Raw genomic sequence first — 21,108 nt, forward strand, 5'->3', positions numbered from 1 at the left:
ACCCCTTATTTTGGGGATGGGGGATGCTGGTCACCAAAATCATAGAACGGTTTGAGTTGGAAGGGACCCTTCAAAGCCACCTGTCCCACTGAGCAGGGACACCCACAGCTCCATCAGTGCTCATCCAGCCTGACCTTGGCTGTCTGCAGGGATGGGGCACCACCGCCTCTGTGCAACCTGTGCCAGTGCATCACCACCCTTATTATAAACAACTTCTTCCTTATATCCAGCCTCAATCTTGCCCTTTTAGTTTGAAACCATTCCCCCTTTTCCTATCACAACAGACCCTGCTAAAGAGTCTGTCCCCTTCTTTCTTACACCCCTCCTTTACACACTGACAGGCTGCTCTCAGGTCTCCCTGTAGCCTTCCCTTCCCCAGGCTGCACAGCCCCAGCTCTCTCAGCCTGTGCTCATAGGAGAGCTGTTCCATTTTTTGGGCCCCTCTCTGGATGCTCTCCAACAGGTCCACATCTCTCCTATACTGAGAACTCCCCATCTGGATGTTAGGTCATCAGCCAGCCAGAGGGAAGCGCTGAACACAATGGATTTTACCACCTTCCACAGTTTCTATCACCACAGACCACATTGCACAACTTTGGGCTCAGGGCTTTTCTGCCTCATGGAGGCAAGCATGCACTGTGACAGTCAGATGAGAATTAGTAATGTGCTTTCCTCACATTGCCGCACATGCAGCTTCCCAAGCCAGGCAACCACTTCTCTAAGCAATGACTGAATGTATAAACAGGAGGGGGAACAGCTATTTATGAGGGTGGATAGCGATAGGACAAAGGGGAATGGTTTTAAACTGAGACAGGGGAGGTTTAGGTTGGATATTAGGAGGAAGTTTTTCCCCCAGAGGGTGGTGAGGCACTGGAACAGGTTGCCCAAGGAGGCTGTGGATGCCCCATCCCTGCAGGCATTCAAGGCCAGGCTGGATGTGGCTCTGGGCAGCCTGGGCTGCTGGTTGGTGACCTGCACATAGCAGGGGGTTGGAACTGGATGAGCATTGTGGGCCTTTTCAACCCAGGCCATTCTGTGATTCTATATTCTATGCTTGGATCCTGTGGCTGAGGGCTGGGGTCACTCCCAATAAGTGGGATCCCATCCCTGGTGGGTGCAGAACGGCAGTGCTTTGAGTGCAGATGGGTGATTTCCAGGCTTGTAGCAGGGAAGAAAATGAGGAATAAAAGGAGCCAGCTGTCACTGCCTTTAGTAACAACCAGAACTCATGATAACAGATGAGCAGACAGAAATAGCAACACAAAAGCTCCGGGGATCTATATTTGGGCTATTCAGACCTCCCTGGAAATGCAGTATTATTCATTGCTCTATTTTCCTTTTGCACGACAGGAGAAGGGAGCAATTCAGCCACAGCATCCCGGAGGCACTGGGGGAGCTGAGCACTGCATGCAGGACCACAGGAAGACTTCATCAGCTGTGTGAACACGGAGCTGCACCCACCTGCACCCACCAGGCTTTCTGCTCTGGGAAGCAGAAGGTGGCTACTATGCATCCCAACATACTGAAGGTCAGAGCCTTAACTTCTTACTTCCTTGTCGTGCTCTCCTGGTGAGATACAAGCAGCTCTCAGTGCACTGAAGTAAAGAAATCCCATTAAGATACACTGATAGTTGTTTTCTATGGTTTGCTTCCCAGACATAAGCAAAAAAGAAAAGGAAAAAAAAAAGCCAGATTAAAGATTTACAGAGTGCATGGGAGTAATAAATACTTCAAGAAAATGAGATCAGAACTACTTGAGATGATGCAGATTTGAGTGGGTGACATTCCCAAGGGGGAATGGTTTTAAATTAAGACAAAAGAGGTTTAGCTTAGATGTTAGGAGGAAGTTTTTGATACAGAGAGTGGTGAAGCCCTGGACCAGGTTGCCCAAGGAGGTTGTGGATGCCCCATCCCTGGAGGCATTCAAGGCCAGGCTGGATGTGGCTCTGGGCAGCCTGGGCTGCTGGTTGGTGACCTGCACATAGCAGGGGGTTGGAACTGGATGAGCACTGTGGGCCTTTTCAACCCAGGCCATTCTGTGATTCTGTGATTCCCCCACCTATGGTATGTGAATAGGATTAGGATAAGGGTTCCTCCAGTGCTGAATTGTGTCTCCCATATTTGGCCCCAATGTGATGAGACTCAGAATGATCCTCCACTTGCAAGCACCAGCTCCATGACTGGAGGTCAGCTCCAACTGCTGCTTCACTCCACTGAATTTGGGATTCTCTTTCTGCAGGTTTGGAGCTGTGGTTTGGAGCCTCCCCCCTCCAGGGACAGCAGCTTGAAAATTAACTTCTGGCTTGAGAATCGATTTTGAAACAAAACAAGGGAAAAACACAGAGTCTTAGAGGGACCATAGGGTTCCCATAAAGGGATCTCAGAATCCCTGAGCACATGAGATCTAACAAAAATGCCTGCCTGGATATTACTTCTACACCCGCCCGTGATTTTTCTGGGCTTTCATTCATTTCCCTGTGAGCTCTGCAGCCCTTGCTCTGCATGCATTTAAGTGCCTGATTCCAGTTTATTGTTATCCATTGTAAATCTGGAGTTTCTGGACCGCTACAGGGAGAGCTGCCCCTCCTGCTGCCTCCATCCCTTGGCCTTCCCTGACCTGTTGCAATGAATTATTCACACAGCAGTCGCTGGGCTGAGGCAGTTGCTATAGGGCCGGCTCATGAATAACAACAGGCGGTTATTTTTACTCTTGTTACCGTGCTGCCCTTTGTTCACTGCCAGCTCCGTACTTTCAGCAGGAGGAACCCTGCAACGCTGCTGTGGGCTGGGACTCCTTTTGGATTGACACATTTACCAGTTCCTTCCCAGTTTATGGGATGGCCGTCTACGTTGTCCTTTCTAAGATCTGATGAGTGGGGCTGGGGGCTTTTTGTCACTCCTCTCTGCTGTCCTCACTCTGTCACTTGCAATGAAATTCATAGAATCCTAGAATGGCCTGGGTTGAAAAGAACCACAACGCTCATCCAGTTCCAACCCCCTGCTATGTGCAGGGTCGCCAACCACCAGACCAGGCTGCCCAGAGCCACATCCAGCCTGGAAACAAAGTGAAAGAATCTAGCAGAAGCAATATGCATTTCTAGGATCATTTCTCCTAAAGCAGCCACATCAGGGATTTCTGATAATGGGATTTCTGATCACTTTAGGGGGATCTGGTGCACATACACGAAAGGAGAAGGGGAAAAAGGGCAGCCGTTGCTTCCTGCTGCTCCTGCAGCTCAGAGCTGCTCCCTCTGCTGAGCCTTTGGCGTGGGTGAGTATTTACAGATGGTTTTAGCTCAGATGCCATCAGGGGACACAGACCAGCTCGGGTGCCTGCTGGGACTCACAGTTTGTTCAGCTTTCTCATTATTGTTCTATTTTTAGTCATAGTTTAGATAGTTATTAAGGGTAATAGATATCCTTAATACCCAGGTTGCCCAAGGAGGTTGTGGATGCCCCATCCCTGCAGGCATTCAAGGCCAGGCTGGATGTGGCTCTGGGCAGCCTGGTCTGCTGGTTGGTGACCTGCACATAGCAGGGGGTTGGAACTGGATGATGTTTGAGGTCCTTTTCAACCCAGGCCATTCTGTGATTCTATGATCCATTTTGCTACTGCAGCTACAAGGGAAAATAGACACCCGGTCATTGTGCTTTGGGGCAGCAACAATCTAGAACGGGTCTTTCCCCAGATCCAACGGTAATACGGAATTAAAAATAAATACACTAATTAATATCCTCAATCCCGCTGCTGACACCCAAAGCTGGGACCGGAGTTTAGATGCCGGCCCGCAGATTCCAGATCCCCGCCCCCAGCCCGTGTGGGGAGGGCTGCCCTCCGCACCACCCCTCCGCCTCCTCCGCGCCGATTGGCTGCCGCTGTGCTCGTCAACTCCCGCGACTTCCCCTTTGCTTCCCATTGGCTGACGCCGGCGGCGCCGCCCAATGAGGAACGGAACTGCCCCCGCGGTGGCGCGAAAACGCTTGTTTTTGGCGCCAAAGGAGGAGCGTGGAGACCGCTGCGATCGGGCCGGTGTTTGGGGTCGCGTCCTGGGCGCCGCCGGGGATCTCTTAGGATCCATTCGGGAGCTGCTTGTTTGCTACCGGCTCCCGGCACCATGGCAGCACCGGCGGGCGGGTTGGACGACGCGGAGCTGCGAGAAGCTCAGCGGGATTACCTGGATTTCCTGGACGATGAGGTGAGGAGCGGGGCGTTCTGCGTCCTGCCCTTATTGCCGGGGCTGGGCATGGCTTCACCAACCCCCAGGCGGAGCCCGTGGTTCTGGGGTCGCTTTTTCCCCAGGGAGGAAATGGCTGTGCATTGAGGGTTGTGTTGTTACTGTGCAGGAAGATCAAGGGGTTTATCACGGCAAAGTGCGCGACATGATCAGCGACAACCAGTACCGCCTGCTGGTCAACATCAACGACCTGCGGAGGAGGAACGAGAAGAGAGCCAGCCGGTGAGTGGAACTGGGGGGCTGCTGTGCCGTCCAGCTCTTCCGTGCTTGCAATTGGCAAAACGTCGTTGTTGGAGTCCTTAGAGCGAGCTGCAGTTGTTTGCATGGCGTGAGGTGTCTCAGCTTTTAAGGTTCTGGGGTCTTTTTGCACGATGCGAGGTGGCAGCCTCTCCAGGGTTGGATATTAGGAAGAATTTCTTCTCATAAAAAGCGGTGATGCAGTGGCACAGCTGCCCAGGGAGTTGGTGGGGTCACCCATCCATGGAGGTGTTCCGGAACCGTGGGGATGTGGCACTGAGGGACACGGTGGGCTGGGGTTGGACTGGGTGCTTGCAGAGGTATATCACAGAATCAAAGAATGGCCTGGGTTGGAAGGGACCTCAAGGATCACGAAGCTCCAACCCCCTGCCACAGACAGGGCCACCAACCTCCACATTTCATACTAGGCCAGGCTGCCCAGGGCCCCATGCAACCTGGCCTTGAACACCTCCAGGGATGGACGGGGCATCCACAGCCTCTCTGGGCAGCTGTTCCAGCACCTCACCACTCTCATAAGAAAGAGCTTCCCCCTGACATCCAACCTAAATCTTCCCTCCTTCAACGTAAAACCATCTCCCCTTGTCCTGCTGTTATCTACCCTTTCAAAGAGCTGTTTTCCACCCTTAATTTTCTGTTATGTTTTTCAGATGTAATTGTGCTTGTTCACCATCTGGCTCTTGGTTTCCTTGAGCTGTGGGATTCTTTTTCACTAATACTCCCAATACTCTTTCAGAGTACACAGAAGCATTTGGAAGAGCTTTCTTAGAGCTGTCTGTGGGGATGGCAGAAGGGGTTGCCAGCAAGATGCAGCTCTCAACCATCACCTCCCTCTGTTGCAGGCTTCTGAGCAACGCCTTTGAGGAGCTCATCGCCTTCCAGCGTGCTCTGAAGGACTTTGTTGCCTCTGTTGATGCCACCTATGCCAAGCAGTATGAGGACTTCTACATTGGGCTGGAGGGCAGCTTTGGTTCCAAGCACGTTTCTCCACGGACGCTGACTGCCTGCTTCCTGAGCTGCATCGTTTGTGTGGAGGGCATCGTGACAAAGTGTGAGCCTGGGGGCAGGTTGGGGTGCTGGGCAGGGTGAAGAGCAGAGGGTTGGGGCAGGACAACTGGACTTGGCAAGGGGACTTGGCAAAAGACTGGAATTTTGGGAACTCTGCAGACCTTATGTCGTGTCACAGAATCATAGAAGGATCTGGGTTGCAAAGGCCCACAGTGCTCATCCAGTCCCAACCCCCTGCTGTGTGCAGGTCACCAACCAGCAGCCCAGGCTGCCCAGAGCCACATCCAGCCTGGCCTTGAATACCTGCAGGGATGGGGCATCCACAGCCTCCTTGGGCAACCTGTTCCACTGCCTCACCACCCTCTGGCTGAAAAAATTCCTCCTAATATCCAACCTAAACCTCCCCTGTCTCAGTTTAAAACCATTCCCCTTTGTCCTATCACCATCCACCCACACAAACAGCCGTTCCCCCTCCTGTTTATACACTCCCTTCCAGTACTGGAAGACCACAATGAGGTCTCCCTGGAGCCTTCTCTTGGCACTCTGGTTTCCAGCACTTGTGTTCTGCACAAGTAGTGGATATCTTTTTGGTGTTTCATGGTGACAAATAGGTGGGACTTTTCTGCCCCTAACTCTTCTTTCTTCCAAACCCAGGCTCTCTGATTCGTCCTAAGGTTGTCCGGAGCGTCCATTATTGCCCAGCTACCAAGAAGACCATTGAGCGCCGATACACAGACTTGACATCCCTGGATGCTTTCCCTTCCAGCTCTGTCTACCCTACAAAGGTGAGGTGAAGCAGCCTCATCTTGGGAATATCTGCAGGTTCCTCTGAGGAGAACGTGCTGGCTCATAGATCAACCTGATCAGCTGGTGGTTGGCATGCTTGTATGTGGCAAGGGAATTGAAACTAGATTGGGTCCCTTCCAACCTAAACCATTCTAGCATCCCGTGGGTGCTGTCCTGGAGGGTATGTGGATGTGGACCCTTGTGTGCAGGGATAACCCTGTGCTTGGGAATGGAGGAAGGCTGAACCTGAGCTGTGTCTGTGCTGCACATGCATTCTTCTGCACAGCCTGCCTGCACTGCTTGGAGAGCTGTAATGTAACAGTGCTGGGTGCTGACAGCATTAGATCAGGGGGAGCTGTATTGCTGATGAACTCCAGGGTCTGGAAGTCCTGGTAAAGCAACCTTTTGGAGCACTCTTGTGTGTGTTGTGTGATGCTTTCTTCCTATTGCTGCTAATTTCTTTATTGCTTTGCCTTCCTCCTTAAGGATGAGGAGAATAACCCCCTGGAGACAGAGTTTGGCCTCTCAGTCTACAAAGACCATCAGACTATTTCCATCCAGGAGATGCCTGAGAAGGCACCAGCAGGGCAGCTGCCACGCTCAGTGGATGTCATTCTGGATGATGACCTGGTGGACAAAGTGAAGCCTGGAGATCGCATCCAGGTGGTCGGGACGTATCGCTGCCTTCCAGGAAAGAAAGGAGGTTACACATCAGGGACATTCAGGTGAGCCTTCTGTTGGCTTGAAGGACAACGTCAGCTCTGCCACTCCTTTTTAGCTGGGTCCCATCTCTGGAAGATGAGGCATAGGACAGGCTGGATGGGGCTGTGAGCAACCTGGTCTAGAGGGAGACATCCCTGCCTATAGTAGGAGGTTGGAACTGGATGATCTTAAAGGTCCCTTCCAACCCAAAATATTTTATGATTCTATGAATTTCTGCTGTTATTGCGGTGACCCTGAAGGCTCTGTAGGCTTCACAGACATGATCGTGGCTGTGTCACTCTTCCAGGACTATCCTCATTGCCTGCCACATCAAGCAGATGAGCAAAGATGTTCGGCCTCTCTACTCTGCTACTGATGTGGCCAAGATCAAGAGGTTCAGTAGGAGTCGTTCTAAGGTATTTACATAAGTTTATTTCTAAGCTTGCCTTCCCTGATTTTCCACTTGCTTTCACTGCATTTTCTACATAGCTTTTTGTCAATTTCTATAATATGTGTGTATATACATACATATATGTAGCTGCAGTAGTGTTTCTTGATGGCTCTGCTCTGTTTTGCGTAGGTGTTGAAGGGGAGCTCTGGCTGGGCTGTGTGTGCCCCAACTGTTTGCTGGTTGTCAGAGAAGCTCCTCTCAAAATTCTACTTTTCCTTCTCAAACCTAAGAACAGAATTAGATGACAGCCTGGATTTCTGAAAAGAAATAAAGCAAAATGCCAGTTCTTTGGCTGGGGGATGGAATGGGGGTCTTCCCCAGCCTGGTCCTGTGTTCAGATCTCTGTTCTTGTGGGCTTTGTTGCTTCCAGTGCTTGTGAGGTGATGAGGACTTCAGAGCTACATTGGAATAATATTCCAAATATCTTTTCCCATCTAAGTAATCTTCATCAGTGTAGTTCTGTGATAGGAATAAGTTCCCTTTTTGGTGCTGAAATGGGCTTGTGAAGAATTGCTCCTTGTTCTTCGGTCCACTTACAGGCTGTGCTTTGCTTCTTCTGCCTTAGGATATCTTTGACCAGCTGGCAAGATCCCTGGCACCCAGCATCCATGGGCACGAGTTCATCAAGAAGGCCCTTCTGTGCATGCTGCTTGGAGGGGTGGAGAAGGTCCTGGAGAACGGGAGCCGCATCCGAGGAGACATCAACATCTTGCTGATAGGTGGGATTTTATCATTTCTAAGGACAGAGGCAGCTGAGGCTGGGCTGTGGGAGTGAGATGAGGCTGTTCAAATGGAATTTCCACGTTGCCTCTTCTCCTGTCACCATGTGTCTCAAAACCCCGGCTCCATCTTCCCATCAGGTTGATGGAGAACATGATCCACTCATCTTCTTTTCTGAAAGATGAACAAACCCAATTTTTAGTCACTTATATTCATTTCCCTGCTGACATTGTTTGCTAAACCCAATCTTTTCCTCTTTCAGGAGACCCTTCTGTTGCCAAATCCCAGCTGCTGCGCTACGTGCTGAGCACTGCTCCCCGTGCCATTGGCACTACTGGCAGGGGCTCCTCTGGTGTTGGCCTGACTGCTGCTGTCACCACCGACCAAGAAACCGGTAAGGAACGTGCTGGTTCCCAGTGGGAGTTGGTGAAGGGATGGTAGTTAATCCCTGGGATGGACTCTGCAAGGTTCAGGACTGTTTGTCATAGAATGATAGAATGGCCTGGGTTGAAAAGGATCATCCAGTTCCAACCCCCTGCTGTGTGCAGGGTCACCAACAAGCAGCCCAGGCTGCCCAGAGCCACATCCAGCCTGGCCTTGAATGCTTGCAGGGATGGGGCATCCACAGCCTCCTTGGGCAACCTGTTCCAGTGCCTCACCACCCTCTGGGTGGAAAAACTTCCTTCCAAAGTGGACATCCCTGAGACTGAGGGCGATGATCCTCCTCACAGGGATGCTGCTGCAGTGGAAGGAGCCAGCAAGAGATACTCGGAGCCGTTGAACAACACTGACCTTCTTTTCTCCACCCTCCCATCTCAGGTGAACGGCGTCTGGAAGCAGGGGCCATGGTGTTGGCTGACAGGGGTGTGGTGTGCATCGATGAGTTTGACAAGATGTCTGACATTGACCGCACGGCCATCCACGAGGTGATGGAGCAGGGCCGTGTCACCATCGCCAAGGCCGGCATCCACGCTCGCCTCAACTCCCGCTGCAGCGTCCTGGCAGCTGCCAACCCTGTCTATGGCCGGGTGAGTGCTAGGGTTTGTTGCTCCCCCTCACGTGGAGGGCTGCTAGGAGCTGTCCTTGGAAATGATAAAATTCAAAAGATCTCCCAGATTTGATTCTTAGTGGAACTGAGGTGCTGGAAGACTTGGTTTGCTTGGCTACTGCTGCTGCTCGTGGATATCGTGAAGGTTGTGGGGGTCCTGTCCAATGTGGCCTTGAACACTCCCAGGGATGGGGCATAAAATAGCATTTACTCCTTCAGCAGGCTGTGCTTAGCACGGTGTCTTTGGTGTTCAGCTGTCTGTGCATCTACTTAAAGGCCTGGCTTGAGAGGTTCTTTCCACCTTCCCTAGCAGCCAGCAGTGACCATGAGAATCTCTTGTAATCCCTTTGTTCAACCTCTTGTAGTACGACCAATACAAGACGCCCATGGAGAACATTGGCCTGCAGGACTCCTTGCTCTCCCGTTTCGACCTGCTCTTCATCATGCTGGACCAGATGGACTCTGAGCAGGACAGGGAGATCTCGGATCACGTCCTGCGAATGCACCGCTACCGCAACCCCAATGAGCAGGATGGGGATGGTGAGTTGCTCTTGCTGTCTATAAAGCCCAGGAGTTACAGGTTTTCTTTGGCTGTGGTTGCTTTCCTTTCCCTTGGAGCAAAAAGGACAAAGTCCCTGGCCTGGACCCCACGGCCAACGATCATTATGGTCCTTTTCAACCCAGGCTGTTCTGCGATTCTATGATTCCCTTGTCCTCAGTGGGACCTTGAACACTGCTGAACTGTGAAGCATAAAGCATCCATCTCTCCTCTGTAGCTGGTGCCCATCTCCTGGGCAGCTGTGGTTGAGGTGATGGGGGTAGTAGATGGGGGTGGGCTCCTTGCACTGTGACACAACTCCAGACTTCCCAGGTTGTCACTTGTTAGCAGCTCCTTGGGTTCATTTGTCCATGGCTTTGCTGAGTGCTGCCAGTAGGTGGCTGTGAGATGCTAAAATCCTGTTCTTGGCAACCTTCCCCTCTCCAGCCATGCCCCTGGGCAGCGCCGTGGAGATCCTGGCTACGGATGACCCTGATTTTGCACAGGAGGAGGAACAGGAGCTCCAAGTGTATGAGAAACATGATGAGCTCCTGCATGGGCCCAGCCGCCGCAAGTGAGTCTACTGTCTCTTGTGCCATGTAAATCTCTGGGGGTTTCCATGGTGATGAGCTGATGCTAAAACGCTCTGGATTTGGCTGGAGCATCAGGGTGCTGGCTCATTGCTGGGGACAGTGATGCTGTAGATTGTCCACAGCAAGGTGTGCGGATAGGATGCAAAGGGAGTCTGCTTTGGGTACACTGTTCTCAAATGCCAGGCAGGTGGGAGAACATCTGGTGCACAACTCTGCATTGTAACTGGATGCCCCTAAGAATAGCACTCTACCTGGGTGCAGCCTGCACGTGCCCTCTGCTTGTCCCCTGTGCTCCCCTCAAGAACATGGGCTTGTGTGCATCCCCTGTAGGGAGAAGATCGTCAGCATGGAGTTCATGAGGAAGTACATCCACGTGGCAAAAATGATCAAGCCTGTCTTGACCCAGGAGTCAGCAGATTACATAGCAGAGGAGTACTCACGCCTGCGCAGCCAGAACCAGATGAACTCAGACATTGCCAGGGTGAGTTTCATCTTCTCTCTAATCACACCTGGAGGAAAACTGAGGCACATGCTCCTCTTTCACATTTACAAGTGTTTTCCTCCCTTGGTCAGAGTGGTTGAGGTTGGAAGGGAGCTGTGGATGTGAGCTCTTGGTGTTGCAAAGTGGGGTGAATCAGATGCTGGTGTGAATGCTACAGTGGGGGTCCAGCACGGTCTCATGGGCTCCAGTGTCTCACCACCATCTTTCTCCTTTCCAGACCTCCCCAGTCACAGCCCGTACCCTGGAGACATTGATCCGCCTCTCCACGGCCCATGCTAAGGCCAGGATGAACAAGACTATTGATCTGCAGGATGCAGAGGCAGCTTTGGAGCTGGTGCAGTTTGCCTATTTCAAAAAGGTGAGGGAAAGGATGTGGAGTCCCGAAGGTTTCATTGAAAGGATCAGGCACTGCTGAGGCACTAAAATATCACTGGGAAGCTTTGGCAGTGCAGATTAAGAGGTGTTGTGGGAGGTTGCTGAGCCCCTCAGCTCACAGCAGGTGTGTATGAATGAAGCTGGGGGGATGGGTTCTGTGCAGTGGACGTGTTTGTTTTGGGATCCAACAGGAGTGATGCTCTGGGAAGGGGCAGAGAGGTGGGATTCCTGCCTGCCTTGAAATCAGGCCAAGTCCTGCTTGCTGGTCTTCATAGAATCATAGAATGGGCTGGGTTGAAAAGGACCTCAAAGAACCTAATTTCAACCCCCTGCTATGTTCAGGGTCACCAACCACCACACCAGGCTGCCCAGAGCCATATCCAGCCTGGCCTTGAATGCATTGTCTTGTGCAGGTGCTGGAAAAGGAGAAGAAGCGCAAAAAGCAGGTGGAGGATGACTCAGAGACTGAGAAGGAGGAGGAGGAGACGCAGCCTGAGAAGGAAAGCAGGAAGCAAAGGTAGTCATGGCAGGCCTTGGGGAGATACTTGTGTTAAATCCAGTAGGTCTTTTGGACAATACTTGTAATGCTGGAGCCTCTGGGCTCCCAAACTTCAGGTTTTGTGGCCAAGTGGTGGTGGGTGAGCTCTGGGCTTACCCATAAGCTGCAGCTGCCCTGCCTTCTCCTGGCTAGATAGTTCCAGGAGCCCTGGGGATGTCTCCTGAAGTCTATTCTTCGGTGGATCAGAGCTGACCTCTTCTTCCCCCACACAGGAGGAAGAAGGCACGCACAGAAGGTGAGGAGGAGTCCTACGACCCCTATGACTTCAGTGACACTGAGCAGGAGATGCCAGAGGGTGAGTCGGGGGTTTCAGTGGCATCACCTGGGAGTTTGGCATCACCCACCCCATCCAAAGAGGCCACCTGCTTTTGCGTGTGCTCTCTGGCTGTTTGAGGAAGCAGGCTGAAGCGACTTCTTTTCCTCTTCCAGTCCAGGCACATACTCCCAAGACACCAGAAGCCTCAGCTACTGGCGAAGCGAAGAAGCTGGAGTTGGCTGACCCACGGTGAGTGGGGGCTGGAGAAACAGCAGGAGGATGTTTGTCCTTGCCTGCTCCATAGTGACGCCATAGAGCTCAATAGTGATCCCATAACAACTCCATACTGACCTTATAGAGCTCCATAGTGACCTCATAACAGTTTCCTTTCATTAGGACCCCAGAAGAGCTCGATAGTGACTTCAAAACTTTATGTCTCCAAGGAGTTCCATAGTGACCCCTTAACAGCTCCATTATGACCTCATAGACTGCCATAGAGAGCCCATAACAGCTCCATTATGACCCTGTAGAGCTCCACAGTGACCCCATAACAGTTCCACAGTGATGGCATAGAGCTTTATAGTGACCCTGTAGTAGTTCCATTATGACCCCATAAGAGCTCCATAGTGGCACCATAACACCTCCATTATGACTCCTTAAAGTTCAGTTGTGACCCTGTAGAGCTCTATAGTGACCCCATAATGGGTTCGTTATGACCCCATAAAAGCTCCGTAGTGACCACATAGAACTCCATAGTGACCCAAAAGAGCTCCATTATGACACCATAACAGTTCCATAGTGACCCCATAGCAGCTCCGTTATGACCACATAGAAGCTCCATAGTGACCCCATAACAGTTTCATTGTGATCCCATAGAGCTCCGTAGTTTCGCCATAACAGATCAGTTATTACCCAATAGGACTCCATAGTGACCCCATAGAGCTCCATTGTGACCCCTTTGCAGTACCATTATGACCCCATAATAACTCCACAGTGACCCCATAAATCTCCACAGTTACCCCTTATAAGTTCTGTTACCCCATTACAGCTCCAAAGTGACCCCATGGAGCTCCATAGTGATCCCATATGAGCTCCTTTGTTACACCATAGAGCTGAATTGTGATGCCATAGCAGTTCCATTATAACCCCATAGATCTCCTTAGTGACTCAATAACATTGCCATTCTGACCCCACTGTTCTCCACAGTGAACCCAGAGTGGTTCTATTATGACCCCATAGAGCTTTATAGTGACACCATAACAGTTCCCTTGTGACCCAATTGAGCATCTTAGGGAACTCAAACAATTCCATAGAGACTCCATGGAGCTCCATACTGGCCCCATAACAGTACCATAGTGACCCCATACTGCTTCATAGTGGCCCCCTAACAGTTCCATTATGACCCCATCAGAGCTCCATAGTGACACTTTAGAGCTTCATAGTGACCCCATAACAGCTAACTTATGATGCCATGAAGCTCTACAGTGACCCCATAAGAGCTCTGTTATCACCCCATAACAGTTCCATTATGAGCCCATAAGATCACCGTAGATACCCCATAGAGCTCCATAGTGACCCCATAACGGTTCCATTATGACCCCATAGAGCTTTATAGTGACCCTATAACATTTCCATTGTGACCCCATAGAGTTTTACAGTGACCCCATAACAGTTCTACTATGATCGCATATAGCTTCATATCACCACTTATCAGTTCCCTTGTGACCCCATAGAGCTTCTTAGGAACTTCAAAACAGTTCCATAGTGAACCTATAGAGCTCCATAGTGACCCCATAACAGTTCCATTGTGTCCCCATAGAGCTCCATTATGACCCCATTAAAGTTCCATTATGACCCCATAGAGCTCCATAGTGACCCACTAACAGCTCCATTATGATGCCATAGAGCTCTATAGAGCCCCCAGAATTGCTACATTATACCCCATATGAGATCCACAGTGACCCCATAGAGCTTGAAAGTGACCTCCTAGAGCTCCTTAGTGACCCCATAACAGTTCCATTATGACCCCTTGGAGCTCCATAGTTACGCCATAGAGCTCCATAGTGACCCAAAAACAGTTCCATTATGACCACGTAAAACTTAATAGTGACCCCCATATGAGCTCCAAAATGACCCTATAGAGCTGCATAGTGACCCCATAACAGTTCCATTATAACCCCATAGAGCTCCATAGTGACCCCATAGAGCTCCACTGTGGCCCCCATAAGCGTTCCATAGAAACCCCATAGATCTCTGTAGTGAACCCATAGAGCTCCATAGTGAACCTTTCGCGGTTCCGTTATGACCCCATAAGAGCTCCATAGTGATCCAATAACAGATCCATTATGACGCCATAAGAGCTCTGTAGTGACCCCATAGAGCTCTATAGTCACCCCACAACTGTTCCTTTGTGACCCCATAGTATTACACAGTGACCTTGTAACTGTTCCGTAGTGACCCCATAGCAGTTCCATTATGACCCCGTTGGAGCTCCATAGGACCGCATAGAACTCCATTGTGACCCCATAACAGCTCCATTATGATGCTGTAGAGCTCCATAGTGATCCTGTAAGTTTCATTATGACCCCGTAACGTCTGCCTTATGACCCTGTAAGCGTTCCATAGTGATTCCATAACAGCTCCATAGTGACGTCATAACAGTTCTATTCTAACCCCACAGAGCTTCACAGTGACCCCATAAGAGTTCCATGGTGACCCCATAGAGCTCCGTGTAGAGCTGTATTTTGGGTAGGAGCTGTTCACGTCTGCAGGACTGAAGGTGTTCTGATTAAGGAGGTGCTGGAGCTGGTTACGGGCTGGGATGTCGTTAGCTATGAAGGGAAGGGAAGCTCTTGGTCTTGGTCTTTGATGGAGGTGACTTCTCACGCAGGTTGAAAGCATTCAAGGCCGCCTTGCTGGAAGTCTTCAAGTCTTCCCACGCTCAGTCCGTGGGCCTGAAGAGCGTGATGGAGTCCATCAACCGTGACAACCCTGAGCCCTTCTCCCTCGCCGAAGTGAAGGTGGCGTTGGCCCACATGCAAGATGACAACCAGATCATGGTGTCTGATGACATCGTCTTCCTCATCTGAGCCTCTCGGAGGAAGAGCCCAAATTCTCATGGGGCTTTCAGTCTGGAAACTCGTATTTACCTTCAACTCTTCATGCTTCATCTGGCTGTGCTGAATTTTGGGAAGCACTTTACTGGCTGTGCACTGCTGGCACCAAAGGAGCCAGGAAAAGTGGAAGCTCTCTCACTTGCCACCTCTGAACTGGAGTGTTTGGGAAGAAGTTTGGATCTGCAAGTAGTCAAAAGGAAGAGTTTATGTGCAAGTTACTGATCTGCTTGATGTGTTTTTAGCTCTGACCTGGGTTATGTGCAAGTTCAGCTTGGTTTTACTTAAAGCTGGTTTGTTCTCGTGCAGCAGGGCTCCCAGTGGCAGGCTTTTGCCCTTATAACTCTTTCTTTTCTCCCTATCTGGAGGCTTCCCAGACTAGGAGGAGCCTCTTCCCTCCCAGTTTTTCTTACTGCTTAATTAAAACAAAAACCTGGCTTTAAGCATTCAACAGCAGTGCTAGTAAGAAGCAAATACGGGGGGGGGAAAAGGAGGGGATGAGGGAAGTTGGAGATGGAATTTTCCTACAAACCTACATGCTCCCATGGCCAGGGAGGGCTTTCAAGAAGAGCTGAAATCACAGGTTAACCCGCAGCCAGAGCTGATGAAGGTTTGGGATGTTAAAATTCCATTATTTTATGTTTTTTTTTTTATTTTGGTGAATTTGGGGCTAAGCTTTGGAGAAGGCCCTGAGCAGCAAAGGTTCTTTCTGTTGTCCTTGCCAGGATATCTGCACCACTCAAGTGCCCTTATTTGTGTCAGTGACACTATCAGTGTTAACTTGCATAATAAAACACGTCTATAGATACCATTTGATACCATTGCTCCTGTGACTTAGTGCTGACTCGGACCTAAGCTGCGCCTGCTGTTAAATGTGGAGGTTGGTGTCCCTGCATGTGCAGGGGGTTGGAGTTTGATGATCCTTGGGGTCCCTTCCAACCCAACCATTCTGTGATTCTATGATCGCATCTGAGATGTGGCCACCTGGGTCCAGTTAAACCACTGCACCAGAGAACCTTGGCTGTGCTCGGGAGGAGCACTGGCTTTTATGTCTTTTCTTGTCCGTTTTCACCCCTTGCAAGCACCCAGCTTGCTTTTCTCTCCTGGTAATTTCCCCAATGCTCTAAGAAACGTCCCTGGTCATTTCTGTTGCTGCTATTTTGCCTTGCTGTAATACCGGGATTATTTCCATGTCTTCATCTCCTCCACTTCTCCTTGAGTTTTGGAGGATCACAGCACTGCATCAGTGGGGTTTTTTTAGAGCTGCCTCTCCTTCTTCAGGTGCTCAGGCCTCTGTTTCCCTGTCCTCACCTCTGGATTGATGCTGGTGCATCCCCCATTGCAAGTCACCAGGGGGAGCTCCAAGGTAGAGAAATCTGCTTCGTTGGACTCTCCCACAGCCTACAGGGGAAACTCAAGTCAAGGTCTTGGCTCTACCCGACATTCAAAATGGGGGAAGATATTGAGGTCTGTCTGCTGGAGACAAGCTTGTTCGTTTTATAATAATAATGAGGGAAACAGCAAGGAGATTTCATTTCACAGAATTATCATAGAATGGCCTGGGTTGCAAAGGCACACAATGATCATCCAGTTCCAACCTCCTGCTGTGTGCAGGTCACCAACAAGGAAACAGTGCACAGGGTGCAAAAGTCCACCGGGTTTCTGTAACCCTCTTGTCTCATCACCTCTACTTCAGCAATGTGACAACATTCCAAGACAGCACATGCTATCTTTGGGGTCTGCCTTAGAGAAGACCTACAAGGCATGAATGTGTATTTGTAGGCAGAGTGACCTACATTATCTAAGAGCCTGAGTGTGAGTGAGAGGTTGCAGGGCTTTCCCCAGGCTGGCCCTGATGATGTGCTGCCTGGAACTTCTCTCTATGGGAGAGAAACAGGCTACCAGGCAGATTGTGTCAGCAGGACCATGAGCAGCACCTGACCTTAGAATAATTCTGCAAAATAAGTAGAAGCATCACTTTCAGCTTCCCCTGGGAAATGGGGACTGTAATATTTAGAGGAGCATCATGCTTCTAACAAGATTCAAGATCACAGGTAATAATAATGAGGTCTCAGGGCCAGTGAGTCCAACTTGAGCAACCAGTGCATTTAGTCTCACCCACTGCCTGTTGTCTCCTCTTGAGCTTTGGCCTAACACTTTTCCTGCTCTCATCCATCTCCACGATGGATGACAGTGAGGGCAGGAGACTTAGTGCTGGTCCTGATCCATGTTTTGGAGTCAGTGACCCAGTACAGAATGCCTGGATTCCCTAGCATCAGGCAGCAGGGCTGGGTTGTGACCCAGACACAAACACAGTGTTGGGTCATAGAATCCTTAGAGTTGGAAGGGACCTCTGAAGGCCATTTAGTCCAACTGCCCTGCAATGAACAGGGACATCACAGCTAGATCAGGTTGCCCAGGGCCTGATCCAGCCTGGCCTTGAAAGTCTCCATGGATGGGGCATCAACCACATCTCTGTGCAACCTGTGCCAATGCCTCACCACCCTCACTGCAAAAGACTTTTTCCTTATATCTAAGCAGGTCATGCAACCCAGTGCTGCTCTGACGTCTTATTTATTGTGCCTTAATGTTATGTTTCAAGCCCTCAGCCACCTAGCTTTGGACAGGATTATTGCTGCTAGAAATGTAGTGTTCTGTTTGTCTGTTGGCTGAAGGATGGCTGAGTGCCCAGGCAGCAGCACCACCGAATCCCTGTCTGTCACTCAACCCACAGTCCAAAGTGTGAAGCCAAGATGAGTGTGGAACATGAAAGTGAGGTTGGCCATCACTTGTAGAATACAAAGGTTCTACCAGCCCCTGCAAGGCTCTGATGACACAGCACTGTGGCTGCTGGCGTGTCGGAGCAGGACGTGCAGTTTGGTCATGCAATGTCAGCAAACCCAACCAGGGCAAGCATGGGTGTGTAGCATCAGCTTTGAAAGCAGGAGGTAGGTGACTTAATGGGGTGGCACATAGCAAAGTGGAAAACCTGAGGTTGCCAGAAAGGCAGGAGAATGAGCTGGAGGTGCTTGTGCTCCAGCCACCCTGCAGAACTCAGTTCTAAGATATTCAGTGCTGAGATCTACATGGAGATGATACCATTTAAGTCCCAGTGTCTGCCTTGGGCTACAGAAGGTCTGATGTGCTACAGCTGAGCTGGATCATCTGTCCCCAAATGTTGCCTTTGCTCAAAATGAGAATCATTGGGACTTGCCTCTTTGGCCCATCCATCTCAATAGCAGGGTGTCCACTTCCAAAGCAGAACTTGTTCACACCACTGAAGACTGAGTTCTGTGCCCAGCGTTTGTTCTTCTAAGTTTAAAGGTTTTTGAGTGCTTCTGCTTTCTGCTCCTTTGGTCTACGTCTCTCTGGTGCCTTGTGTGTGGAATGAGATTTGGGGTTTTTAAGCTGAAATAATCAGAGGAGCTCAAAAGGATGTGGCACCTCTCCTGTGAGGAAAGGTTGAAGGAACTGGGCTTGTTTAGCTTGGAGAAGAGATGGCTGTGGGAAGACCTTATTGTGGCCTTCCAGTGCTTGAAGGGAGCGTATAACAGGAGGGGAAACGGCTGTTTGTGAGGGTGGATGGTGATAGGACAAGGGGAATGGTTTGAAACTGAGACAGGGGAGGTTTAGGTTGGATATGAGGAGGAAGTTTTTCACCCAGAGGGTGGTGAGGCACTGGAACAGGTTGCCCAAGGAGGTTGTGGATGCCCCATCCCTGCAGGCATTCAAGGCCAGGCTGGATGTGGCTCTGGGCAGCCTGGGCTGCTGGTTGGTGACCTGCACACAGCAGGGGGTTGGGAATGGATGAGCATCGTGGTTCTTTGCAACCCAGGCCATTCTGTGATTCTGTAGTCCAAATGTGCTCTGAAAACAGCCAAGTTGCATGGCTGAAGCCCCAGCAATGTCATTAAAACCTTCACCAAATGTGTAATTAATCCTACAGTGCAACTTTTTTATCAGATATCAGAAAATCTATTGTACATGTAATGAAAAAAATCTGATTTCCAAGTCTCCATGTCTTATCCCTGCTCTGAGCCCTTGAAACACAGGAACAAACAGGGCTGTTTTTTTGGTGGTAGTGGTTTTGAGATAATCTTTTCCTCCTTTGTAGTGATCCATGTTAGGTGACCTCCTTTTGACCAAAATTTCTGTGAACTTCAGCTGAAGGTAACTTTAGTCATAGGAAATTTCTGATCAAGGAAGGAATCCTCGCTGAAGGTGTAAGCTGCTGAAGACAGAAGATATGAGTGGAAAGTGGTGGTCAGGGCTAATAACCCAGCAGTTGGTGTGATAATGTCACTGCTTCATCACATGTGGCAATTTCCACTTAACCTCACACCTGCACGATCCACTCATGGCGATGCTGTTTTCCTTCCACAGCAAAGCTGACATTGAGGGGAAAAAGAAGGGGGTTCCTTGCTGGGCTATAGAAATGGGTTTTTGGTAACTTTACCACCTTTTGGTCTTCCACACTCCATGTCTCAGTGATGCATTTATGAATATATGGGTAAGAACAGTCAGAATGGGAATGTGTGTCATGAAATGGACGTTACCTGATGTGAACTTAAGCTGAAATACAAACAGCTTCTGGGAGATGAGTTGCTGGTTTCTGAACCGCCGATAGATCAGACCACAAAATGGTTACAACATCTTGAAATGACATAACGTCTTGGGCAGTGAAGATTTCTGCCAGTCACATAAACAGGGGTGGCAGAGCAAGGAGCAGGTTAGCTCCTTCTGGCTTGACAGTGCCACCAGTCTGTCAACAGCTCCTGATTGACCTCCGTGGTCCAGAGACAAATCTGAGTGATGAGTCCTGTGCTTCCATTCTCTTCTTTCAGCTGCAGAAGAGGCTTCTCCCAGGGTTTTCCTGCACAGGGACTGTGATCAGACTATTTTCATGGACTCCTTTGGCAATAAAAATAGCTTTCATTCCAAAATCCCACCGTGCACCACAAGAGCTGAGGGTGCTTCTAGGGAAACAGCACATCCACTGGCTTTTCCCCTCCACTCTATGATGCTCTTCTGCTTCATGAGCAGCAGAGTCCTTCCTCCTGCTTGTTTTCATGCCTCTGGTCTCTAATTACAAAATGGGGAGCAATCGGTTTGTGATTAAAAGCTGTTATCCTCTAAAAGCATGGTGGAGTGGTGTCAGGTGGGGGAACTCCAACAATCCAGTGCCAATGGAGCCCCAAACACAGCTCCTCCATCTGGCACAGGAGGACGGTCAGCCCAAGTCTGGGTGTGAGCTCCAGAAGTGGAGTCAATGGGGGAGGCACTGGGGCTACAGGGCACAGGGCTCACTGTGATACACTGGGAAGAAGGCCTTGGCATTGGGCAAGATTAACTATGAGATGACTGGGGTAAGAGCAAAGGTGGGGAAAGAAAAGGATCAGAATGGATCAGTGAAAACACCGAGTGTCTAGAGGGGGGCTGTAAGAAAGAAGGGGAAAGACTCTTCAGTAGGGCCTGTTGTGATAGGACAAGGGGAATGGTTTCAAACTAGAAGAAGGGAGATTTACAATGGAGATAAAGAAAAAGTTTTTTACAATAAAATTTTTTTATTGTATTTTTAAATTTTTAAAATAAAAAACTGGCTCAGGTTATCCAGAGAGGCAGTGGATGTCCCTGCAGACAGCCAAGGTCAGGCTGGATGGGCTGTGAGCACTGATGGAGCTGTGGGTGTCCCTGCTCAGTGCAGGGAGTGGGACAGATGGCCTTGAAGGGTTCCTTCCAGCTCAAACCACTCTATGACATGCAAGCACACGTTTGTGGTGAGAGAATATTAATATTAGAAAGCAGGGAAGGAAGGGGGGAAAAAAGCTGTGTGAATGTTTGTTTGGTTTTTTTTTTTTTTCTTCTCTTTTTCTGCTCATATCACTTATCTGCCTAAATACACCTTATTGGTTGATTTGGGATTCTGATGACATATCTGCCCTCCCTTTTCTTTGGTAGACGGAAGGA

General features: G+C 50.0%; 1 protein-coding gene across 1 annotated transcript; it reads left to right on the top strand.

The window, feature by feature from the left end:
- The first annotated feature begins 3,927 nt into the window (after positions 1-3,927).
- MCM3 (minichromosome maintenance complex component 3) lies at positions 3,928-15,957 on the top strand. The gene is made up of 17 exons (XM_003204632.5): positions 3,928-4,196; positions 4,345-4,457; positions 5,333-5,541; positions 6,153-6,283; positions 6,771-7,009; positions 7,294-7,402; positions 8,003-8,156; positions 8,420-8,551; positions 8,977-9,185; positions 9,571-9,745; positions 10,191-10,317; positions 10,667-10,817; positions 11,056-11,196; positions 11,627-11,730; positions 11,985-12,067; positions 12,202-12,277; positions 14,919-15,957. Exons 1-17 carry the CDS (start codon positions 4,116-4,118, stop codon positions 15,115-15,117), a joined length of 2,433 nt encoding a protein of 810 aa, XP_003204680.2. The 5' UTR covers positions 3,928-4,115; the 3' UTR covers positions 15,118-15,957.
- Positions 15,958-21,108: the final 5,151 nt, after the last annotated feature.

The sequence above is a fragment of the Meleagris gallopavo genome, chromosome 2 (genome assembly GCF_905368555.1).
Source record: "Meleagris gallopavo chromosome 2, MGAL_WU_HG_1.1, whole genome shotgun sequence".
NCBI lineage: Eukaryota > Metazoa > Chordata > Aves > Galliformes > Phasianidae > Meleagris > Meleagris gallopavo.